Below are 26,689 nucleotides of genomic sequence, written 5' to 3'. Positions count from 1 at the left end.
GAGATAAAATATTCTAAGTACCTGAATACTAAGTGCATGATAAATGGTAGCTGGTATAATTCATAACTAGAAATGAGAAAAGAAATTATTGCAGGAAGGAAAAAGTTCTAGTCATAAATTCAAACCATTTACATAGATTGTATAAGCTTGTAAACTTATGATAGTATATTTTGTTATCATGCAAAATAACTCTATCAACATAAACAACTATCATAACATGGGTGTTATTTACACAAATCAGCGTAGCAACACCACCCCAGTGCTGTACTATCCATGAAAATACACGCTGCTCATGATGCTGCTGAGAAATTGGGCTATCACTGGCCCTCCCTCCTCTGTTTCTCTTGCCAAACCAGAAAATATTTTGTGCAGTTGTGTGTTAAATAAAGTATTCTTTTTAAAAAAAATTTTTTTTAATTTATTTTTAGAGAGGGGAAGGGAGGGATAGAGGGAGAGAAATATCAATGTGTAGTTGCCTCTTGTGCACCCCCTACTGGGGACCTGGCCTGCAACCCAGGCATGTGCCCTGACTGGGAACTGAACCCACAACCCTTTGCTTCACAGTCCAGAGCTCAATCCACTGAGCCACACCAGCCAGGGATAAATAAAGTATTCTTTTTTCCCTCCTTTTTTTAGGGAGAAGGAAATACTTAGTAAAAATGTATTTCCATAATTTAAAAAAATAATCAGAATGCTCTCAATAGTATTGAATTATTTTTGTTGGAGTGGGTGTAAAATTAGTTTTCTTGCTGCAAGACTTTATTGAAACAATATGAAATGGATGTCTGATTATCAAGTAATTCAGTTACCTGAGGCACTTTAAAAATAGTTTAACATTCAGTGACTTGAATAGGGCCAGTTTTCATAGATTCATGCTATTGGGTGGCAATTCTCCATGGATCTTAAGCCTGCTAGGTAGTTTCTCAATAACTCCACACATCTTGCACACAGAGACACTGATTGTCTTTTGTTACAGACGACCTTTTCAAGGATGTTTGCATAGAGAAAAATCTTGGCAGATAAAGGAGTTGTTTCCCACTGCAGTGAAGAACATGCATGTCTGCTCTCCAGTGTAATAAATATAATGTCTGTCTTTGGAGCAAAGAACAGGTGTGCTTACTGTTCCTTATAAAAAATTCAGGTCAGAGCTCTTCTCCTGTAACACAACCCACTGCATGCGCAGGTATCATCTGGCCTTTTCATGTTGCTCCTTGGAGCTGGGATGTAGGGAACTGGTACACAAATGCTAATATTCTGGCTACCGCTGTTCCTGTTAATAATAAACTGTCCTTTGTCTCTGACCCAGGAGACTTGTGTCTTCTACTGGTACCCATGAGACTGTGGCAGGTGAACTTCTCAGCTTGCAAGTTGGTAAAATCTTAGACACTTTGCCATTCTTGACACATATCTGAAACTTTTACTCACTCACTACCAAAAGAAACTAAGGGAAGGCACATAGTTTAGTTAAGTGAGTGGGGACATCAGGAAGTTATTTTATACATTTTGCTAAGTTCGTGTTGAAAGGCATGTCTTGATTATTTCTATCTCTATAATATTAAAGGTCCTGGAAGAGGGCCAAGGAGAATGAGAAATTTGTTGTAAAGGGGGAAAAGCTTTATTAAAAATATTTCTGCACTTCAGCCCTGACTGGTGTGGCTCAGTGGATTGGGCACTGGCCTGGGAACCAAAGAGTCGCCAGTTTGATTCCCAGTCAGGGCACAGGCCTGGGTTGTGGGCCAGGTCCCCAGTGGGGGCCACACAAGTGCAAACACATATTGATGTTTCTCTCCCTCTCTTTCTCCCTCCCGTCCCCTCTGTCTAAAAATAAATTTAAAAAAATAAAATCTTTAAAAATAAATAGTTCTGCACTGCAAACTGGGAATTTCAAGTTCTTGGATTCAAACTCTAACTGCCAGTGAAGCCTCAGACAAGTCACTGAGCTTCTCAGAGGTTGAGTAAAGTCATCTTAAAGGTCCCTTTTCAAGTTCTAAAGTTTATAATTGTCTACTCTGAAAACTGTCATAATTCCTTTAAAATAAAATTTGGCCGCACATTTCAGCTTTGTAGAAAGCTATGCCTCTGATAGCTGCAGTTACAGTATCTAAGTTGTTAGAGAGCTTGTATGCATAACAGACTTTGCTTCCTACACAATGTCAATTACTAGGAAGCCTTTTGGTGATCCGAAAATAACCCATGCCTTCAGTATGAAGCCATATACAGAGCTAGGTGCAAAACTACCCCAGTAATCTAGCTGCAATAATGAGATTTGGGAAAAGCCTTCCTGCTGAAGGGTAGTGTGGTTCAGTGGTTAAGTGTACATATTCTGAAGCCAAACCATAGAGCTTCCTAACTTGGCTCTGGCTGGGCAACATTGGACAAATTACCTAACCTCCTGGTTCTTTAACTTCCTCACGTATAAAGTAGAGATAATCATCATAGCTACCTCATATAAAACATCAAGCACAGGTCCTGGTACAAAGTAACTGAATAATTAATATCACTGATAGTTATTTTTATGAGATCATGTCACAGAAGATAATTAGTCCTAAAATGTTAAGGGAAATAAAGGCACAAATCAATAATTCTATTATGTTAGACTATTGATCTACTGCTCATTTTCTGAAAAGTTGATTAACCTGAGGAGGTGAAAAATTAAACATTTCTGCAGCCCCGTGTAGGTTATGGGAGGAGAGATGAGACCCAGATGCTACCAAACCTGATCTCTTCCTTTCCCATTTTTTCAGCCACCTAATATAAGTAGAGGCAAGAATAAATCTGGGTAATCTTACAGAGTACTGATCATAAAATCCTTTTGATGAGCTTTGGATGAATCAAGAGATCCAGCAAGTGCCTTTCCTTTCTCATCTGAAATGTACCCATCAAGTGGTTTTCAGAGCAAAGGAGTGAGGCTGATGCCCTCTCGTGGTTCTGTCAAGCATTACACCTTAGGATCACAGTATATGGGACCATCTCTCATACCCACTGCAGTGTGATAAAAATACCTACCATGGCTGGTTTGCAAAGTTCTTTCACATAATTTGCATTCGAGCCCCACAACAACACTGTGAGGGCAGAAGATAAGAGCACACCATTTGAAGTCAGAATTCACTTGTTTGGTAACTCACCAAATGTACTAAGTACCTACTTAGGTGCCAGGTACCGCCCAGGTCTCCCAGTGGCCTCAGCTCTTTGGTTTTAGTTAAGCTTCATCATAAGCAAGCCTGTCTTGTTTCTAATCTTTTTTTTTTTTTTTTTTTTTTTTTTTGCCAAATCGCTTTGTTTGAGAGGGGAATGAGGATTGGGTGGCTCCAAGCATAGGTGGGACTTGGGGTTTCTCTAGCATTCTTATTATGATGCTTTCCTGCCAGAGTTTCATATTAGCAGTACGGGTAGGTAAATGTGTGTACTCAATGACTCCATTCTACCATGCCTAGAGCAGACCAGTAAAGAGTATGTGTGACCATTTGTGAAGTTGTGTGTGTGTGTGCGTGTGTGATACTGACATTTGCTTATTCTTTGCACAAATGGGCGGGGGGAGAGAGAGAAAATGAGAACCAGTGGGGTATCTAAAGGCCACAATTAGTGGTGGCCTACATCGCTTCAGCCCCTATTCGTGGGACCAGAGCTATTGCTTGATTCTTCCTAGAAGCAGTGGGGGCTGGAAAAGACAGTCTTCCTGTGCCCAGGAAGAGTCTGAAATGGTTTGTTTTCTCTGCAACAGACAATGCCTGGAGATTATCTTCTCTCCATCCCAATATTGTCTGCCCCTCCATTAGGCCTTCACTATGGATGCCGTGTGCATCTTTTCATGATTCATCTTTCCCAACCAGACAGTAAGACCCAGGAGAAAAGAAATCATGTCTTCATCTTCTGGTCCTAAACGACACCCAGCATGAGGCCCTATGTGCTCAAAAATTCCTCACTCCTACCGAGTGCATTTCAATTTATAGAGTGTCTTCACAGATTTGCTTTACTGTTGATTGCTGAAGTGGAGGACCAATATTTCTGACTTTATGATATGCAAATGTTTGGATGAGCTGCAGAAGTTTGAGCAAAGCAAATGTTTCCATTCCATCCAGTCCAGCCAGGCCTACAAAGATATACCCTCTCCTTTTACTCCTAAAATAAACTCTACTGGGTCATGCTGTATTTTTCTTTTATTACTGCTGGCATTTTATTTAAATGTTTGTATCCATATTCATAAGTGAGATAGTGGTGTCCTTTTTTGTGCTAGCTTTTCTGTTTTGTATCAGGGTTATACCAGTTGGAAATAAATGACCCCAGATGGCAGAGCCACACATAGAAGTCCCTATTTTTGAGTCTCGGCTTGGAGGACAGCTACCAGAAGAGCTGCCTGACCCAAACTGGACTGTGACATGAGAGAGAAATAAACTTTTCTTTTGGCAAGCCACTGAAATTTGGGGCTTCTTGTTACAGCGGCAAGCACTGCTTTTTCTGACTCCTATAACCTTTTCATCTCAGGCCTTGCCATCATCCTAGGTGATTTCTTTGTCCACATGAATGACCCCCAAAGCCTTAGTCTCACAGTTCCTCTCAATCCCATTAACCCATATAGCCCGTTTCCTTTACTGTCAGTCATTGACAGTCCTAGAGTTTATCATTCCCTGGGGCTCTATCCCTCAACAATGGCGAATTCCAACACAGCTCTACCACAACTGCCTTCCCCTGCCCTGTACCACTTACTTGTTCCTCAGCCCCCTCAAGATCTGTTATGCCCTTCCCGCCTTTGCTCCTTCCCCTGCCTATCAGCACTGGTCAGCTGGGGCTGCCGTACACCAGGTGGCTTGAAAAACAGAAATGTATTTCTCACAGTTCTGAAGGCTAGAAATCAAATATCAAGGTTTTGGCCGAGTCAGTTTCTGATGAGAGTTCTTTTTCTGGATTGGGGACAGTCACCTTCTCACTGCATCTTCACATGGCCTTTCCTTAGTGCGTATGCGTGGAGAGAGGGAGCGCTCCCTGCTGTCTCTTCCTGTAAGGACACCAGTGCTCTCAGATCAGAGGCCTGCCCTTGTGACCTCACTAAACCTAAACTGCTCCCTGGAGGCCCCTCCTCCAAATACAGCCACGCTGGGCGTTAGAGCTTCAAATATAAATTTCAAGGTGGCACAAACGTTCAGTCATAATACCATCTTATTCTCAATGACCCATGAGTTTACTCTTGAGCTAACAAGTACCCTGACTCCCTTGACTATTCGTCCTTCTATCACACTAGTTTGGAGGAACTGAACATGGATTAATCCTAGGGCCCACTCTCTCTGTCCCTGTGCTTACCCTGCCTGGTACTGCTAGGAAACAAACACACACACACACACACACACACACACACACAAATGTGTAGACATGTTGTTTCCAACTTGAAAACCCTTTACATTTTCCTAGTTTACATTTCCCTTGTCTTCTCATCTCTTTCTCTTATTTCCCATAAAGGGATCCAGAAGATGCCACTGTGGCACAAAAATCACATTGAGCTGAAGGCATTGGAGAATCAACAGATGCAGCAAAGTGTTTTTTCTGAACTCTCCTTATCTGCCGGAAAGAAGAGCCTCTCAAAAGAACTCCACTGTCTTAAATCTCCTTCCTGGACATAGAATTAACTATTATCATTGGAGATCACCTAAAGAGACATTGTCACAAAGCTATTATATCTTCTATCTATTCTCCAAGGGGGTTCATTTCCCTTCCCTAAAAGCCATTGGTTTTCTCCAAAATGCCCTTCTGCTCTGTCCCTTTTTCTACAGAGATGGTTTCAAAACCTCAAGTACCTTGAGTCACATTTTTCTATGAGCTGTGTATATATGTGAATAAAAATCTGTTTTTTCTCTTGCTAACCTGTCTGTTGTCAATTTAATTCCCAAGACCAAATCCATTTTGTGTCCACACCCATCCTTTTCTGCTTCTCTGTTCTGTGAATGGAAAGGTTCCTCCTGTGTCCGTGTCTCATATGCTCACTGACTCCCTCCTTCCCTCCCTCCCTCCCTTCCTTTCATCCCATGCCTCTGCTTCATTCTTTATGCCTTGTCTTAACTAGATCTTCCTCCTCTCCTTTACTGTCTTTCCCACCCCTGCACTTAAATATGCCCAACCTTCAGAATTTTAACATCTCTCTCTTGGCTCTTCATTCCCCCTGCATAGTTCAGGCTCTGTCTTTTGTTATCCTTCACCCACATCCAAACTTCTTGAAGAAATGGCTGCATTTCTTTATTTCCCATGCATTCCTCAACCCACAGCCATATGTCTTCCTCCTCCACTTAACTACTTGTGCCAAGGTCACCTGTTTCTGAATCCAGCAAACATTTGCAGGCGCTCTCTTCCTCCATCTCCTGCATTTGGCCCTACTGGACGCCATCTCTTCTTCCTCATTTGGCCTCAGTGATTCTCTCACCCTGCTCTGCTTTGACTTTTACCTCGTTGACTCCTCCTTTTCTAGCTCCTACTCTTTCGACTACTTAAACATTGCTGTCTCCACTAATCCATCCTCTTCTCTTGCTACATAGTCTCTGATTTGTATTATCTACTCCCTTGGCTTGAGCTACTAACTAAATGCTGATTAACTACCAAAATCTAGATCTCTAGCTCAGTTCTTTCTTCTGAGCTCCAGGCACCTTCCTGCATATTTGTCCTGAACGTTTCTTCCTTGATGCCCTACAGGCTACTCAAACTCAACATATCCAAAACAAAACTCCTTTCCTTCTCCCTCAAACATATTCCCCATCTTGGAGAACAGTGCCACCGTTTACTGAACCATACTAAACTATAGAACAGAAAGTAAGTCTTGATCCTCACTTACACCTTCCCCTACCTAACCAGGCAGCAGTCTTGTCAATCCCAGCATTTTGAACATCCTGCAACTGTATCTCCTCTATCTCCATTACCATGTCATAACTCTGGCCTTCATCATCTCTTCCTTGGATTACTCTTACAGTGCTCTAAGTCGTCTGCTAGTCTCTCCTCACCGCAGTCAGAATGCTCTTTCTAAATTATGTAGGGGAAGAAAAATTGTTTTCCCTTTACCCATCTTAGGTTCATTGCCTGGGGCCCTACAAATTAGAGTAACAAAAGACATTAACAAGAGAAAGACAAAAGTATATTCTCCTGTGCAGCATGTATACACCCACAGAAGTACTCAGTGATGAGTAACTTGAAGGGGTTAGAATTTGGGCTTATATAGCATCTTAACAAAAGAACAATAAATTTTTAGAGGAGTAACAAGAGAAAGGAAGAGGACTTTTGGTCTTCCGGGCAGTAAATTGTGGGAAGGGAGAAGTAATGGGAGATAAGGGCTAGTTAGTAATATGTGGTATGGGGATTCCTCTGGTGCTGTCTCTGGGCTGATAAGGATCCAGAGTTGTCTCTGGTGATTTACTTCTGCTTTTTCAGGTAGATTAGGGAATGGGGACACTTTTACAAATTTACGTCCTGCTTTTAGGCAAATGAGGGAGGCCAGAGAGCTGTTCTGGTATCTGCTTCTTCTCAATTACCTTCAGTGAAAAATAAGCCTTATGCCAAAGCAGGGTTTTTGAGGTGACATATCTGCTATACTTCAATTACAGATCTGCTCCTACCACTCCAGCTGCTAAAGTCATTCACAGACTGACCTCATAGCCAGCCCCCAGGATAAGCCCCCAGGAAGTTACTTGGGGTGGCACACACAACACTTCATAACTCGACTCTCACTTACTTCCCAGCTTCTCCTCTACAGAGTTCCCATCTCTACCCACCCTCCACTACAGCTCTGGCAAAGCCAAGCTACTTGCCCTTCACTGGATATACCACGTTTTCTCTTGTCTCTCAGCCTTTTTCCAGGTTACCTCCTTGGACTGAACTGGAAGCCCCGTCCTCCAAGTCTACTTCACCTTACAAACCCATTCTTCGGGGCTTGTCTCAGGGTATTGTATCTTCAGGAAGACTTCCCTGGACACTCAGCACCACCACCCTTCTGCGCTCTCCCATAATTCTTAGTGCATATTTTTATTATTTCCCTTTTGTAAACCTGAAATGATTTGTCTGTTTAATTTTAGTCAATGAGGTCCTAAAACTTGTGCATCTTTAATCTCTTCAACAACCTGTCCTACTTTTGCTACTGTAAAGGCCTCTAGTTGGATTCCCGCTTCCATTCCCACCTTCTCCTCACCTAACTCATGCCCATATCACCACCAGAAGGACCTTCTCCAGATGCAGTGGAATTAATACCCCTTCCCTGCTTCAGAAAGACTTTTTAATGAGGGCTCAAGTCAGAACTGGTTCAGAAAATGTTGCTTAAACATATGAAGAAATGAATGTGGTCAAAGATGGCTTCATAGAAACAGGATTTTTGCTAGGTTTTAGGATCAACGAACTATCAATCAGTGGAAAATGCTAGGGAGAATATTTGACTACCTCTTCATAGACCTGAATAGGCCAGATTGGAATACACTGTTTAGATAGAATAACCGTGGAAGTGAACACTGGAAAAATTGCCTGCAACCAAAATGAGGTGAAATTTGAATGCAGTCTGAAAGAGTTGCATGATTAAATGTTTTTTACGCAAGACAAAATTAGTTCTTCATCTAATTTCCCTACCTCAGACTAATACAGTTTAGGAAACTTAAATGTGAAGTGAAAGGAGTTATTTTTAATTATGATTATGAGGTGACAGGTTATACATAGGGCCCCAAAAGGACGAAAACTCATTGCTACAGCAATGCCAGAGAGAAGCCAGGGGAGATGTAGGGACGGTGAGAACTGAGGAGGCAGGTAGAAATAACTTTAAGACCTGCAGTTTTAATATCCTGTTATGAAAATTACTTAGATATAGACTGACCTAGGGAAAATTTTTGAAAAGAAAACCGTTAATTGCAATAATATTTCACCAAAGCCAGTATCTGTTTAAATGCTTAATACTTAATGGATCTCAATGCTATGCTTAGATAATCTGATTCTCCAAAAATAATTTAACCAAAAAAGTTAGGAAAAAGAGTGGCATGTTTTTAAAAGAAAATACAATGTGCTACAAGAATTTTTTATCTTCAGAGAGAATGGTAGGCTGTTTAAGAGAATGCTCTGTTGTGTAAAAACTGGTCACCAAATTCAAATGCTTCAGAGAAAGGCTCTTACTCTGTGTGCCACAAAATGAGTAGTTCTGCATTAGGAAAAGGTGTCCTTTAATAGTATGAATCATCTTTGGCTAATAATTAAAACAGTGATTTTTAATTTTTTAAACTACTTGAAGATTTGGAAAGATTGAATTAATGTAGTTTATGTTATTAGTTTTAAAGCCTCTTTTAAACAATGGATTGAGAATAGGAACACCTGGATTAAATTCCCAGACCTACAGTGATTGAAGAAATTCTTGATGTTGCGTTATGTCAATCAGCCAACAAACGTCTTGCCATTAAAATAAACCTGAATATCAATGTGCTAATGACATATATATTTAAACTGGCAAAACTAGTTTAAGATTATATAGTTATTTCTCAGGAACATGTTAAATGTTAGCTATTATGATTCTGAATGTGAGTTGTGACAATATTAGGAGATATTTTATGCACCTAAAGAAACATTTAAGGTTAGGTAAAATGGAGATGGTGTGAACTGAATGTGATTACCTCCCTCCAATCCTTCCTTAGAGGACATTTACTGAAAGGGCAGCAGCCTTAGCAGTAACAGAAAGGTAATCTGAACTGGTAACGTACCACTTAAGAAAGACTGGTGAGCCCTGGCCAGTGGTTCAGTTCGTGAGAATGTCATCCCATTACCAAAAGGTTGCAGGTTTGACCCTTGGTCAGGGGACGCGTACAGGAGGAAACTGATTAATGTCTCTATCCTCTCTCTCTCTCTACCCCTCCCTCTCTTCTCTCTCTAAGATCAATAAACACATCCTCGGATGAGGATTAAAAGTTTTTTAAATTAAAGAAAAACCAAACAAAAGACTGGTGATAGCAATGATTTAATGTTAGAAATTGAAGTGAATGATAAACCATTATGTGTTTTCAGACTATAAATGGCATATACGAGAGTCTAAAGAATATAATCATCTAGAAGAGCATATTAAAGCTTTTCTCAACTAGAGCTAAAAATATTTTTAAATGGGTAGTGATTTAATAAAGAAAAAAAGAAAGAGAAAAAATTACATAAAGACAGAAGAGAAGGGGAAAAAGGGAAAAAAAAAGAATTGACCTAATACTTGGTGCCAAATTCAGTGGACTTTTTTTCAAGACAACAAAACCAAACATAAGACTACAAACAGGATAATATGTGTGAACACAGATTACATAATCACTGTCAAAATGCTAATGCTGTTCCTATTTTCAGAAATATTTTTATTGGACACATCCAGTTAATTTTATCTAGCTGTCAATAAACACTTTCTGGAAGTTGCCAGAAGGTGTATTGAATATGAATATTTAAAATAATGAATCTGCAAAGAGTGAACCACAGCGGTCACTCTTTGCAGCTCTAATATATTGTTGCTCAGGTTTTGATGATTGACTACTTTTTTAATGAAGCTAAAAATTATAAGATCTTTATCTAACACCTCGTGATATCTGGATGCCTACTTCTAGCAAAAGTTATGCTAATACCAAATTTAGAATATTAATAATAAATCCAAAAATGTAAGCTGTACCTAAGAAGCCAATTATAGCAAGGACTTTGAAAGCAAGGTTCTGATCTTAAAAGATCCTACTTAATGGCCACATGGCCTTGGGTGAGTTATTAATTTCTTTCAATATCCTCCTATGTAAAATGGAGCAACAATACTTATTTCAGTGTGCTTTTGTCTAGACTAAGTGAAACAATGTGTATGAATATTGGCTCTGCCACTGACCAGCTGGGTGACCTGGGGGCATGTTTCTAAATCTGCCTGTGCTTCAGTTTGCTCATAAGTCAAGTGGCTTCCACAGTAACCTCTAACTCAGAGGCTGTCGTGAGGATGAGCTCATGGAGACCCCTTAAAACAGTGGCTGGCACATGGTCAGTGCTTGTTTTTCATTGTCACTGTGTACTCCTCAATTTTATTGTTAGTAGCCAGAAATTAGGTCCATGAGATAACAGTGTCACAGAGCTGAAAAAATGATTTAACAACAAAGAGCATGGTGAGGTCAGGGGACCTACAGAGAGCAGTGTGTGGACCCCTGCTCCATGGAGAGTCTCTTGGGTTTACATGGACTCTCCACGGAACAGAAATAGGGGTCCAGGTGGAGGAGAGGAGCAGTAGCTGTTCTGGAAAACATTGATGGGGATGAGAGGACCGCTCAGAGGGTGTGACCCTCCTGTGAGCCCCTAAAACTGGCTTAGCTGCCATTTTGATAACCATTATCCTCTTGTTTTTCACAGTTCACAAAGCACTTCACGTCCACTATCACATACCGGACTCTCACCTGGAGCAGGTGGACATTCTGAGTGGCCAACGCTCATGTTAAGCATCCTTCCCCTGTCAGGTTTCTTCTTTAGCCTGGTTTTCTGTGTATAATCTTCTGTGTTTAGCCTGGTAATTTTTCCTCATACAAGGAACTAATTCAGAAAATATGTTGTCATGGAAGCTGCTGTAAGTGTCCACGTAGTGACAGGGAGAACAGCTAACTGGCCTGTCAACCACATGACCTCCACAGAGGTCATCCTTGACTGCACTCAATGTCACTGAGTAAACACCGCCTCTCTGCTACTTACCCACTGAAGCAGTCGGACCTCCTTTGACAGAACTAGAGTCCCAAAAATCCTGCTCCAAAGGTAGGAGGCGGCTTATTAAATTTGTGTCAGGCCTACTGCCTGATTCCTTTTAAGCCCACTCTGATTCCTTTCAGGCCCCTGGCACATGCTAATTGGCCTTACCCTGTGAGCAGATGCCGAAAGGAGACAGACATCAGCGTCCTGCTTCTCCAGGACTCAGCACGACATCTTTTCATAAATACCAAACAGAAGGCCTTAAACAACTGGGAAATATATGAGAAAATGGGCATTTAGATGTATTTAGACAGTTAATTCGTCACTGAAAATGGCCAAGCACTTCTCATGCTCTTCTGAGGGGTAAAGTACAGCGTCACAAACAGTGGGACAAAGCAGAAAATGTGCCACATGAATATCACATTGTGGCCTTTCCTCACCTCCTGCTCATTACAGCGGGCAATCCTCCAGCTCCTCCCTGGGTGCATTTTATTCACTGGATAAGTGTTTATGTGCTGGGCCAGCTTCTGTTCTCAGCACTGAGGATACAACATCTAATAAAACGGACAAACATTCCTGCCCTGTGGAACTTCCATAGCAAGTAAAATGTATAGAATATCAAAGGGTGATGAATGCGATGGAGGAAAATAAAACAAGGAAGGAGGTAGGGAAGGTGGACCTGGGGTGAGGCCTGGGGCTGTTTATGAAACCTCCACGTGTGCCTCCGAGAGCAGGCAGGGTTTGAGAGACAGAGTCTGAAGTTTCTGAGCAGAGGCAGGACGTGGGTTACCTTATGAATAGGGCCGCGGCGGCTGCAGTTTTCAGAACAGACATAGGAGGGCCAGGGTGGAAGCGGGGAGATCAGCGAGACCATTGCAATAACGCAGCAAGGGATGCTGGAGGCTTGGACGGGGACAGGGTGCAGGTAGTGAGAAGCGATCAGACTCCAGATCTCTTCTGAAGGTAGAGCCAAGGGAATTTGCCCACAGATTGGATATAGGTGAGACACCAACGTTTTGGGCCTGAGCCATTCGATAGGGTTGCCATTGGACTGAGATGAAAAAGACCATGGGAAGAGCCACATTCATGTAACAATCCAGAGGCATTTCTAGGTCAAATATAAACACGTTGCATGGAAATGCCCACAGATAGTAAAGTGCTGGGCACCTGGCGCTTTCCAGGGGTCAGTAATGCTCCTCAGAGAAAGAGGGTGGGCCGGAGCACAAGTTTCTCTCACTGAGCATCTTTACGGTGGCTTGCTAGGAAGTCATAAACATATGTTCCAAGGGTTTTCTAGAAATAAGTAGAGGAGATGAAGATGTAGCCAGAAAAAACTTCCCATAAGTGCCTCTGCCTCCATCTCCTCTAAATCTTTAGACCCTGTGGGAAGAGGCTTCCACACCTGGCGGCACTCCTGGCACCTGTCCCTAAACTCAAGAGGCGTGCAGGATGTCTGCTGCTGGTAGATGGCTCTGTCATCTCCCTGAGTGTGCGGCACTTCAGAGTTAGGAAATACCCCAAATGGCAAGTAGCAGGGGAGTTAGCCATCTCGTTGTTGTGAGTCCCTGAAGAGCAATGCCCGAGTCCAGTTCTTTAGGAAAATCTCAGACCCTGTACAGGGCTGCGTATGATCTCATTTTCAAAAGCCCTGCCAAGTTCCTAAGATGGTTAATGTTGACCAATTACAGAAGAAAAAAAAATGTAATTAACATTTGTCATTCAAACCATTACACACTATAGGTCCTTAGTATAATTTTTACATTATAATTAATGATATGATTTTTCAATTGAATCCTTATGTGAAAAAGATTTATCAACAGAAATAGTTCCTGACAAACTTGGCCTGGGATCAAGAACCACATTTCCCCTGGGTTTTAGGAAAAAGCCAAAGTTGTTATAAACGGTTACTTAGGGGAGATATACTCTGTGTTCTCCACTGATTTGAAGTAGGTCAGAGGGAGAGCTGAAGGCTTCCCTAAGGTTGTAATTAAGTATGAATATGAAAAAAAAAAACCCAGAATAAATAAAAAATAAACAATTTCTTTTAGGCTTTCACATCATAGGGCTTTCATTATGTTTCCACCTGAGGCAAAATGCTTTTCTTTGGAAGAAGGATACAGTTTTACAAAAATAGATTTAAAAAAAAACAAACCTGTGCAATAACTCTGTAAGCCTAGACTTCGAGAAAAATTCACTCAAGCATGAATGCTATGGAGAAGTATTTAACCAAGCAGAGTTGGGGCAAAAAATGCACACAAATGCTCACTAAGCAGCCTAAACTACTGTAATTTAATTCTGTAGGCCAGTCGGATATGTTTTGTGGTTCTTTTTTCCCCCTAGAAAATCACATCTTTCTTTCTCTTCCCACCCAAATCATTCACTGTTATAAAACCAGCTTAGTCAAATCAATATCTAGGCTAGCAATAAAATTTAATTACAGTGAAGCTTGGATAAACATCGGCTCTAAGACATTTCTTGGTCCATAGAGTGATAACTGAATTAACTAGGATTATTTCATCATTATGGTATTAAGCCCACGTTACACAAGAGAAGCTAATATTTCTAACTCTCTTTAACCTATAAAATAGGCTACAAGCATTTGCATGAGTCAATTTGGTATGTTTCCTTCTTGAAGAGCTCTGAAATAGGACTACTTTGCAGCTATGTTTTCAGCACAGAGTGGAATGTGAAATGAGGAAGGTCCATCCTGGATGCCATCCACAGGTCCAGGGATCAAGCTACCAAAGGGACCCCTTCTAAGGCAGTTCCACGGGCACCAGCACTCTCATTTCCTACGGCCACGTAAGCCCCATGGAGCCAGGGAACATTGGTTGTCTCATCTTCCGTTGCACTGCCTGTCCCACTATGGAAAACAAACTAGACTTCTCTAAACATGGAGAATCCTTGAAGCCTCCGCTCAGGCATTTGTTCTTCCAGGAATCTTCCCCTGACCTACCCGTGTCTGGGCATTTCTAGAGCAGCACCCTTGCCTCATGATAAAACTATATGTCTGCCTCTCTTCACAGCCTGGGAATAGCTTGATGGTCTTTGGTCTCCAGGTCAAACTCAGGGGCTGGCTCATATTAGGTATTCAATACTGTGTTGAATAAATGACTAAATATAATTGAAAAGCTAAGACATACAAACACTTGCTATGTGCTTGGTCCTGGATAAAGAGATAGAAGTCATAGTGTCTGGTGACTGAGGGTCTAGTCACAAAGATAGGGAATGTGAAGAGAGGCAGAGCAATAAAAGCCAGCATTGACTGGTTAAGGGCCAAAGCAGTGACCTGCCGGGGTTAGAGGGGAATTGTTATGGGACAAGAGCATGGAGCAGAATCTGGCAAGCAGAGCCCGACGACTGAAGGAAAGGTTGCCTAGAGACACAGAGGCAGGAGGAGAAAGGGGGCATGATGAGCAAAACCCTGTTAGGGAGCTGAAAAGCATTACAGTTTAATGTCTGTACTACAGTACAGACATTAAGAGACTGGGTTCTGATGCATCCAGACAAAACTGGGTTCAAATCCTGACTGCTTTATTACATGCTCTTTGGGCAAATCACTCATTATTCCTAAACCTCAGTTCTCCTATCTGTACAATGGATGTAAGGATAACTTCCTCGTTGGAATAACAGAAAATATGTAAAGCCATGAGCATATAAAAGTGTTCTTCTCATTGTTTTTCTTATGACTCGGACACATTTAGTAGGCTTCATCCTAACTGTGATGGAGGTGAGGTTCGCAGCTCTGAGTGTAGATAATTAACGTACAATTTTAAGATCTCTTTCTCCTCTAGATTTGATTGCAAATGATAATTGTACCAGCTGTAAAATTTTAAATAGCATCTCTGACATTCATATCAGAGTACTGTTAACTAGCTTGCACCACCCTCCTACGATATTGGCTTTCTGAAAGTCAGGGTCCCAGCTGAGGCAGCATTCAGGGTACCTAAGGGATGACTATCTAGTGCTCAAGCCTGTGCCATTAGCCCAGGCGGTTAAAGCAAGGTCTGCCAGTTATCTTCCTCCTCTTACTTCCTATTTGCCTGTATAGCTACTAGTAGACAAATCAGTTCTTACTCTTGAATCGTTTTAGGTTTACTTGCTTCCTCTCCCAGTTGGGCTGTGATCTCCTTTAAAGGAAGAGAGCAGTTATAGTACATCATTTATGGCCTCCACAGTATCTTAGCAAAGCTCAATAATCTTCTCTTGGTTACCACTGGCTATTCATTGCCAAGGGTTTGACCCTTGATCCTATGATACTTGACTCTATGATACTAAGAGCCTATAGACACTATACAATTCCCCAAGAGTGTAATATTTGATAATCTGCAGGCATATTCTCTAATAGAGAAATTTAATCAGGTAAACTAGTGAGGCTACCTTGTGAAATAATTTTTAAAATTATCTTGACAGCCGTGACCTGTGTGGCTCAGTTGGTTGGGTGTCATCTTGCAAAGAGAAAGGTCTCCGGTTCGATTCCTGGTCAAGACACATGCCTGGGTTGCTGGTTTGGTCCCAGGCAGTGTGCAAGGGGAGTGTGCAAGAGGAAACCGATTGATGTTTTTCGCTCACATTGATGTTTCTCTCCCTCATCTTTCTCCCTCCCTTCTCCTTCCTCTATGAAAAAGTAAATGAATAAATACTTAAAATTATTTTGAGAAATCTAATTTTTAGTTGGAAAAATCCCTTGTGGTGTCTGAATTGCCCCTAACACTCTTTTAGAAATTTAGAACAAATTCTTAGATACTCCTTCCAACAGAACTATTTACCCTGCAAATTTAGATCATTCGCAATTTAAAAAAACATCAAATTTAATCATTTCCCATTTAAATATCTTGAAGTTGTAGCTTGTAATGATAAAGCAGATATTTGTTTTGCATATTAAGCAACTTCCCGAGTAAAGGGCAACCAGAATAAGAAGAGCCAATCACCTGGAGGACACCTTGACTATTAACCTTAGGCCTCCTCAGGATTTCTGTTTTTGCTACTTGTGATGCATTGTGTTTCACAAAGGAGGAAAAAAAAGTCATATCCGCCTTTATGTTTGCAGGATATGATCCCCTAATCTTCCATTCCTCTTCTCCCAGACTTGCTGTGAGCATTAATTCATTCATATTCTGACATTTATAAAATGTTTATTCATGACCAACCCATGCTTCACAAAGTCATCCTATCAGCAGAACACCTGTAAGAGTACTGTGGGAGATAATTTTTAGATTAATATCAGGATAAAAACCACTTATTAGCTGAGTCACCTGGGAAAATGATTTATCCCTGTTGAGCCTCTTTTTCCTATCTGTAACTGGGGGTAACATTTCCTATCCTTCAGGGCTGCTGTGATGAGAAATAATAATAAACACCACCTCTCACAGTGTGCTTGACACTTAGTAGGTCCTTAATAAAGTAATGCCAGTATAAATGTCATAAGCATCACATTTCCCAATTTGCAAAGGGTCTGTTTTTCTATACTCTGTTGACTCTGCTCCTCACTGCTCACTCCCTCCCTAGAGTCCATCCACCAGTAAAAGTGGTCCCTGTAAGCAATATTCTCAATTATTCAGAAGGTTATTATGAGAGTTCTTAGTTCTATATATTATCATCCAATAATACTTGCAAGAACAAATTAAGTCATCACCTTTCCACACTAACTTTCACATTTGGGGGCTGGCCCTGGGCAGAAATGAGAGAACCACAAAAAGAATCTTAGTACTCTCTTTTAAAAAATATTTCTCATATATTGAAAAAAACAAAGGAGCTTGGTTCTTGGGACATGAAATCTACACTCAACATCCTTGGGACATGCCCTCATTTTACTTTGATCTAATCAAATTTGAAAGCTCCAAAGCTATTTGCACTGTGTTCAAACCAAAAATAGTTTAAAAATGAAAGAGTCAGAGATTTAGTCATCTCAAAATAATTATTCCATATTTCATAATTTAGAAAAATATAAATCATAACTCACAGCCAACAGTTTACTCTTGAGTTCACTTAGTGTCAGAAAATCAAACTCTTTCATTTTCCTAACGTTAGAATTTTTTAAAAGAGCACTGCACTAAAATTCTTCTTTTTATTAATAAATCCAGTAGCAAGTAATAATAATAGCAAGTATTCTGATATAGCCCAAACACAAATTTGCTATAGTCTCTCTATAGAACATATTTCATCAACGTGAGGCAGAATCCGAATTGCATGGAATTTTTTTTTTTTTTTAAATACGATGGCAGGCCCTCGCCCAGAATGCATGAACCAGCTCTCTGGTTAGCGGGTGTGTAGGCGATAACTACGAGAAACCCTTGCTCACCTAACTTCTCCCTGTGATTCGCTAAGCCTGGTTTTAGACCTATTGCTGGGTCATTGGGTATACCAGACGACACTAAAAGGGGACAGTAATCCAGCAGCAGTAACGGCAGCGGAAAAGCCACTACGTTGGAGGCTGTTTAGGTTGTATCATGTTTTAACAGTGCTTAACAGGGTGATCCAAATCAGATGTCTTTTCAGAATTTGGACTGACAGTGGGGCTCCTTTTCCCTTATGTTTCCATCCCCTAAGTTTCACCTACATCCCTTCTGATTTACATTTTAGAAAAATGTTTAGTTAGAAAAATAAAAAGCCATTTTGCCTAGGCAAATAATTCAAGCAATTAAAACTAAAAATATATATATATATAAATCTCTCCAGGCCAGTGAGGATTCATGCATAACTATAAATAAGACATTTTAGGCCATTCTTTCAAATTAGAAACCCTAAAAGCATATTGAAGAGATTCGACTCATGATTAATTATGGAATATATTATCATACACCAGTATCTCCTAATTATAGTAAAAAAAAAAAATACTCTAAGCCTAGGAAAATCTCTTGTCTATGATCTATGCTTAGATTCTCCAAAGAGTACCCAGCTCTCTCACAATTGCTCAATGAAAAATACTAAGCAGTTTAAAAGAATAACCCTGTAACATAAATCCAGATTATTTGAGGCAAAAATTATGTAAAAGTTTTGAGTGGGACATTTATAAAGCACAAATTTGTTCTGTTCCTGTATTTAAAATACATGTGACCAGGCTCCTACAAAAAAAAAAAATAATACACCTAAGAACTTAAAATTCTGCATAACATTCAGTTGTATGCTTTTTCATCATTGTGCCTCCCTATTTTTATTCAAAAGTATTTTTTCAGTATTCAGGATTTTTGGTTTTCCTTTGTTTTAGTTCTAAGCACGTTAGTTTTTAGCTCAGTTCAGCCTGTCCTTTACCCAAGGCTTATTAGGACCAGCCAAGATCAGGCCCTTCAGACTCTGCTCAGCACCTCCCATGTTCCCCTGCACAGGGATGAAAGACTTAGAGATCCCAGCCAGATAAGGTTCCATTCAAAGTTCCTCTCTGCAACTTCCCTGCCAGCGTATGGGCCCTGCTCTTTGCACTCCCCAAGTCAGGGTCATTGTGACCCCTGGACACAGCCCTCGCCCTGTTGGAACGTCAGTGGTTCAAGAATTTTCACTTGTGTTCAGACCGGCTGCATGAAGCAGAACAAACCACACCACCTCAGTCTGAGTTTTTCTAGGAGACTTCCTGGAGGAAGTTCAGAAACTTCTTTCTGAAAGGAGTGATGATTTTAAAGATGATACAAATCATTGAATTCTTCCTAATTACTTACATGGCAGTAACTGCAATAAAATGTTTGCCTGTAACATCTTTGAGTCTGACGGATCTTATCTAACAGGTGAGGTTTGTGTTTAAAAGGCAGAGGCAGTCATTTCTTACCACCAGGCAATAAGGAATTGTCAGCGTTACTGAGCAGTGGCTCTGTATCCTGTTCCCAAGGCACACACCCTGGGTCCTCACTCCTTAACCCCCTGCTGAACAGTGTCTGCCACTGGGAGCCCGGCCTGGCATTTCCTGAGCTGTCACCAAGTGTCCACTGTTCTCCCAAAACCACGGCCAAAGTCAGCCTTCCCTTCTCCTCAGCTATTTCTCTGCAGTATTTGTCCCTGTTGCCCGCTTCCATCTTGTACAAATTCTCTTTTCTTAGCCCCACCGACAACACATCTCTGAACCTCATTTGCCATTTTCTGACCACTGTTTTGTCTTATTCTTGGCTCCTTCTCTACACCCACTGTTAAAAATAACCATCTTCACCAGGGCAAAGCTTGAACCTGAGTTTTCCTGAGTCACTGTGTGGCCTTAGACAGTCCACAAACCTCTCTGAGCTCCATTTTCCCTGAAAAAGGGAAGTAGGTAGACAATGATCCAAAATGTCCCTGCAAGTTCTGCAGTGCTATGCTAGTCTATCCTAATCTCATTTTGTATTCCATCAGTATACAGTTTGAGAGAGCCAGTACAAGTCTGTGAGGGAGCAAACAGCACCAGGAAAGCATCACTCCCAGTGTGGGAAGGAACCTTAAACATCACCTGTCTGAAACTTTCATTTTTATAACAGGAAACCTAGGTCCAGATTGGGTACCCTATTACCTCATAGCAGATGATGGAGATAAGAAGGAGGTTTCCTGGGCTTTCTCCTGTTGCAGAATCGAAGCCCACATGTCTTCCCAACCGGGTTCAAGTGCATAAGAGTATCAGAGTAAAATGTGATAGAGAAGGTATAAATTGATGGAGATTACTTTAGAGCCTTTGTTTCCCTTTAAAAAAATAAATAAACTTTATGTCCTGGACGGGAAGCTCAGTTGGTTAGAGTATCATCCCGGTACACCAAGGTTGTGGGTTCAATCCCTGATCAGGTCACATACAAGATCAACCAATATATGCATAAAAAAGTGGTACAACAAATTAATGTTTCTCTCCTTGCTCTCTTTCTAAAAATCAATCTATTAAATAAATTCTGTACTCTAACTGCAAGAACTCTGGAGAGATATTTGCTATAGTAGGTGCTTTACACAGAGTACAGCAATCTGATCACATAAAACACTTTAGATTTATGTTTTTAAATAGCCAAATAAAACAGAACATCAAGTCACATAATACATATACTTACATTAATTCAAATGTCCAAAGCACAATACAGGAGGATCTATTTAGTGATTCACACAAATTAAGATTTACATAACACACAAGCATATAAGCAAATATTAATCTACTGGAACAAAGATTTAAGAAATTACTCAGACATTTTGGTATTGACACCTACATATTTATGGCAACAAATAATAATGACTTTAAACTTTCAATAAGACCTTTTATACAAGGATAGAAAATATACAGAATGGAAAGACAGTCAAACAAATGTACCTTTATTGCACTATTTATCTAACATCATACAAGATGTGGCAGTACCCAGTACATTTTATCAGTGAGGTCTGTTTACTCTGATCTCAAATGATGAATTTAGCTGAATTATTCCCAAATCTAGCTTTATTTTTGTGCTTTATAAATAATGGCTGTTTGGTTCTTCCAAATGGAATAGGACATTAACATTTTTCTTTAAAATAACTCAACTTTGGTCCTAGTAAGTTAGTAAAGTCTCTTTTTAAAGAACACTAATAACACAGTTTATTTTTTTCTCTCAAGAATCCTGAATAAAAGGACAATGCCAGTCAAATCATCTCCAGAGCAGCTTTGAAGTGATCAAAGGTGCTAAAAGACTAATATAGTATTGTCTAGAACCTAAACTTTGGAAAACAATGCCATCTTTCTCTGGCACATTGAGGAACCCAAGTGCTTTACCACATTTCCTATCAGCCATTTTTCAAAAAGACCATTTGGTTGTATTTCAAAAAACCAAAAAGAATTTCATTCCTTCTGTTTATTTCACAGACCACAAAGTTAAGGATGGAGAGATCAAATTACTACATCATACAAGTATAGGCACAAAATTAAGTGGACGCCACGAAGGGTGTGTCTGAAAACACCGAATTGACTGAATCTGAGTCGGATTTCACCCTTGTAGACTTTAAGATGCCCTCAGCGATAACGGTTTCACTGGGGAAGAGCCTGACTTTCCCATTCTGCCCTGCTGCAGTATCCTTCAGGGGTTCCAAAAACACCACTCTTTTACCCGCACCACCTGCCTTCCGTTCCTCAGCTGGGACATCACCAGCCAGGCCAGGACTGAGAATAGATGAATGGGCATTGCTTTGGTTTAGCATACTTTTTTGTCTTTTGGCTTTACACCTGCAGGGACACGGCGTCAAATAGAGGTACAAAAGTACCAAAACAATACTGGCCACACAGGCTGCAAGAGTGGTAAACGCTGTGTTAAATGCCTCATGGGCATGGGATCTGTTTACAGTGAAATTGCTCACATTTATTGTGACATCCACAGTTTCATTTAACAGGCGTTGCCTGTTCATTGCAATGCAGGAATATACTCCAGCATCCTCGAAACGAGGGCTTTCTATAACCAGGCTTCCATTGTGGAACACGCGAAAGTTTTCCACCTCTTTGTCCGGCTCTAGCAGTTTGTTATCTGGACCCACCCACATGAAATCAGTATTTGAACTACCAGTCTTGCTGTCACAGTGGACAATCAGCCTTTCTCCAACTTGAGCCTCATGAATAAAGCCAAGTGCACGGAAGGAGCCATTGATGATGCTGTCAGAGCAATTCATAAAGCTATCCTGGAGCAGAAGCACCTGATGGGAGTGCCTCGAGTCAGACCACAGGCGGCAGGTGTAATCATTCTTAAAATCCATCACTGAGCTAAAGTGCCTACGATACCAAAAGATCAGCAATGAGTAAAGGGAACAGTCACAGACAAATGGGTTTCCATGAAGGTAGATGCCTCTCAGCTGCTTTCCTGGCACTAAATTTATATGTTGCATTGGCAGGGAGGAGATCCGGTTATAAGAAACATCTAGAAACATCAGTTCTGCCAGTTTGAACCTTCCGATATACAAATCAATGGGGAACTTTGTGAGAAAGTTTCCACTTAAGTAGAGTTTCTGCAATTGGAAGAGCCCTCCAAACGCTGAAGGATCAAGATAGGAAATGTGATTGTTGTAAAGAAGGAGCACTTCCAGAATCTTCAACTCTTGGAACACTGCACTTTTCACAGTTTTCAGCTTATTCGAGGATAAGTCAAGACACTTTAAATTTGGAGTTGTGGAAAAACTGCCCATGGAAATGCCGGTGATGTTGTTATGGCGAATAATTAGGGTGTTCAGCTTTCCAAACGATACTGGAATCCACTCAGAATCCAGAAGCCCGATTCTGTTATAACTCAGATCCAGTCTCTTAATCAGTCTGAAAAGGTTACCAGGCACCTTGGACAGGTTTTTGTTGGTGCAGCTGACGATGTCAGTGGCACAGATGCACGCGGTGGGGCACACCCCGGAGGCGCCAGGGCTAACAGTCACCGTGATCACCAACAAACATAGCAGTTCCCTGCAGCCGGGTCTCACAACTCCAGGAAGGGTGGGCAGTGTGTGTAAGCGCAAAGACATTATGGTCTCTCAGTCTCTTCCAGGCGTCTTCGCCACCAGCTCAGCCTCCCACCAATGAATCTGGTAAACAGTCAATATTTAAAGAGGGGTAAAAAAAAGCAAAGTTAACTACCACCAATTAACCCTTAAGAGTCACATCTTGCTTTCTTTCTAGTAACTTTGGAAATGGAGGTTTAATTCCACACTGGGGAGCCTACGTTGCCTTTTTACTATTAAATGCAATTCCTCCTGGGTTACAGACATTTACAGCCACACAATCTACAAATACAACCGTCTCAACATCAGAAATACAATATTCTTTTTAGGTGCATCCTGCTTTTTTTTTTTTTTTAACTCCCTCCAACAGACGCAAAAATACACAAACGCATGCTATAAACAATTGAACGGAAATACTTAGCAAGCCACCCGTCCAGAACACAACTCACAGAGCTGAGAAGCCTCACGGAGTCGGGACAGACTACCAACGGTGATGCCTTGTGAAGGTCGGTGCGTCTGTCTGTCTCTGTCACTCTCGCATCTTCCGAGTTCCTTTCCCTCTTGCTCCCGGCGGGCGGCAGCCTCTCGCTGGCTCTCAACTTTGGGAGTTTTCAGGCGCCGCGGCGGCAGCAGCAACCCCGGGAGCAGGAAACGTCTCCGCTGGCGCTGGTGAGTTCTCCTGGGTCCTTTTCATTGCTCAGGGAAGGTACCGTTTTGGCGCTCTGGCCGTCTTGTGCCCGCGCGCCCGGGGCCCAGCTCCCGGAGCCCGGTCCGAGGGGCGGGGGCGCCGGCAGCCGGAGGGACCCGGCCCCGCCTCTCCGCGCTCCAGAGGTTGCTGGACCCTCCCTGGGTTCCCGCCCGCCGCCGACCGGGTTTTATCCCCGCGCGCTGCGGGGTCGGGTGCGGAGCGGGAAGACGCGGCCCGCCCCTGAGCGCCCTCCCTCCTGCGGGAAGCAGCTCCGAGGCTGAAGGCTGGAGCGGGCTGGGCGAGTGGAGGGGGGCATCGCGGCGCGGGAAAGGGCGACAGCACAGCCAATCGGAGCGGCAGCCGACGCCCACCCCACGGTCCCGCAGGCTTCCTCCTCCGGCTCTTCGCGGACGTCGGAGAGCGGGCGAGCGGGCGCGCGGGTGGGCGAGCTGGGTGGGGCCGGGGTCCACGCCGGGGTTCACGCCGGGGCTGGAGTCCCCTGGGGTGGGGGGACGCGCTCACCCACTTCCGCCAATTGCGTCCGTTTAATCCAGCACCCGGTGATGGTGGGATGTTGGATGATTGAGGGGGACACACCCAGCCCGAGAGGAAGAGGTCGCACCCTGGGAAGCCCCACTTAATCGCGGCTGCTCAGGTCTCCAGCACTCCTCGACCTTTTAAGTCTTTCTTTGGGCGAGGGCCAAGCCGGTTTCCACGGCGCTAAATGCAGTTGGTTTTAAAGGTTCACAAAATAAACACTGAAGCAGCCTTCCGTCTCCTCCCACATTTGGGGAGGTGGCGGGTAGGAAGATTGGGCATGGTCCCTTTAGTGCGACGGGGATCTCCACTAGAGGAACCGGGAAGGCGCACGCAGCGGGGACACTACCAACCTCCCTGTAAAAGTTCTACCCGTTTCCTAACTCGGGAGGCGACATCAGGGATGGTGGCCAATTCGCGAAGGAGGAGCAGCAGAAAGAAGGTTTGGAGTCGACCTTCCGGCTGGAATGCAAAGATAAGGGCATTAAGCTTTAAAAAATATCCGGCTCGCTCCGGACAGGGACTGATCCCAGGAGTGGCTGCTCAGAGATTCTTCATCGCTTCCAGAGACGTAGGGGGACTGGGATGCCCGATTCAAGCGTGCTTCGGCCTAGCAGGCAAGGAAAGGTGCAAGCCCCTGTAGACCGCCCCCCCCCCCCGCAAAAGTACATAAATGAGGTTGAGGGTGTGGGGCTGTTGAGCTTTTAGGCTAAAAATCCATTTTTGTATAATTCTAAGGTGAGTTTTAACGATAGGATTTGACTGAGCCAAATGGCCCGTTTGCCTATTTTATCCGGATTAAAAGAAATAAATTACTGCCTTGACAAGAGATATTAAACAAAGCAAAAGAGATGGGAAGAATGAAAATAAGGACCAATTGATAAAAACAATTGTGAGCAGAGCGTATATTAAGTAACTTGTAAAGTTACTTAATAAAAAATGATGATGATGATCAATAACCCTCCCGCCTTCTCTCTCTCTCTCTCTCTCTCTCTCTCTCTCTCCCCCCACCCCCCTGAATTTAAGGAGTGTTGGTCCCTACGTTGCCCATGAATGGATTCACCCGGTAGCACAGATCTCCACTGCTATATTTTAAAGAGAATTGTGTACATTGTTAATTTAGTTAGCCTGTTTGTGTAATTAGTCTGGAATAGCACTGGTCCATCAAGGTTTTTCAGGTGAGAGCAGCTTGATTCAAATAAGTTTCAGTTTCATGAAAAGTTCAATGTTGCCATAAAAGGATTACATACAGCCTGAAATACTTACTGAACGCATTCCTCCTTGGAAGGTCCCAGGGAAGAAGCAGAGGTTGAGATTTTTCTAAAGTCAGGCAACACTTCCTGGGGGTCTCAAAAAACTGGGTCTCTAAGCCTTCGTTTTTACAGTTAGAATGGTTAACACAGAGAAATAGAATTTTTTTTTTTTACTCAGAGGAATAATTTTTAAATGCCTAATAAATTTTTGCAGTGTTTTACCAAGCAGCTATCATCCTAGTCAAAGTCGAGACCATGAAGGTGGACAAAAGACCTGTATTTAATACAAACATAGTCTAAAAAGAATAAGCGACTTTCAAAATGGAAACAGAAGGTTATGTTATTATAGCTGCAGTCACACACAGAAATATTATGCAAAGATTCCACCGTATAAATAAACTAAATATACTCAAAATCCAGAGACAACTATATTTCTCTGTTTGAATACCTTATTTTTGGATTCTGCACATTTTTCAAGGAGAAAGGAGCTATGAAAGGGATGGGTTCACTTAGCTTGGAAAAGAGAAAGCTAAGAGTTAACCTTAATAACAGTATAAGGTGTGACCTTATTTTGTGGAGGATAATTTTTTATTTTTGTCGCATCCATTCACCTTCTACCTTGTTCACTCTTTCAACCAGAAGGTAAATTCCACGAGGGCAGAAATTTTGTCTTAGTCACGGCTCTTAGCTCCTACAACCCTGCTTGACACTTGCGAGGCATTCGAAACTTTTGATGAATAAAATTATAAATAGGGAACCTATTCAAGGCTTACCCCACTTGAGTCTGCTCTTGCCATCTTGCCTGCTGTATGTCAGAAGCTTGTGGGGAAGAGGGGAAAGAGGAGCCCTGCCAACATTATTTGATTCCTGGATCCAGTAGTGCCTGAAGGTCCCTGCACATTATATTTCCTTTTTAATTACATTCTCCATTCCCTCCCTTTGTTTGGCGTAAATGATTTTGAGTGTGTTTATGTCACTTGTGATTGAAAGAGTCCCTGGTATAAATGATGGTAAAAGTAAATGTGTCTTGGGCCTTAATGATGTGCCCGAGACTGAGCTCTCTGTGTTTTACATGCATTATTTCATTTACTGCCCACCGTAACCCTGTGACATTGTATAATCCTATCACCCAGACCTGTAACTGCCATTCCAAAGTATTTGAAAGTGGAATGAGACT

General features: G+C 42.0%; 1 protein-coding gene across 1 annotated transcript; it reads right to left on the bottom strand.

Annotated features, from left to right (window-relative positions):
* Nucleotides 1-21,457: 21,457 nt before the first annotated feature.
* On the bottom strand, nt 21,458-23,557 carry AMIGO2 (adhesion molecule with Ig like domain 2). The gene is made up of 2 exons (XM_054591188.1): nt 23,484-23,557; nt 21,458-23,118 (listed from the first exon to the last, which is right to left on the bottom strand). Exon 2 carries the CDS (start codon nt 23,056-23,058, stop codon nt 21,490-21,492), a length of 1,569 nt encoding a protein of 522 aa, XP_054447163.1. The 5' UTR covers nt 23,059-23,118; nt 23,484-23,557; the 3' UTR covers nt 21,458-21,489.
* Between the last annotated feature and the right edge of the window lie 3,132 nt (nt 23,558-26,689).

This window comes from Pteronotus mesoamericanus, unplaced genomic scaffold (assembly GCF_021234165.1).
Source record: "Pteronotus mesoamericanus isolate MK-2021 breed Mesoamerican mustached bat unplaced genomic scaffold, CSHL_Meso_final scaffold_21, whole genome shotgun sequence".
In the NCBI taxonomy this organism is placed as follows: Eukaryota; Metazoa; Chordata; class Mammalia; order Chiroptera; family Mormoopidae; genus Pteronotus; species Pteronotus mesoamericanus.
This window is presented reverse-complemented; position numbering and strand designations above follow the sequence as displayed.

Coding starts and splice junctions, on each gene's coding strand:
- AMIGO2 (XM_054591188.1), bottom strand. CDS start 23,058: ATGTCTTTGCGCTTACACACACTGCCCACCCTTCCTGGAGTTGTGAGA.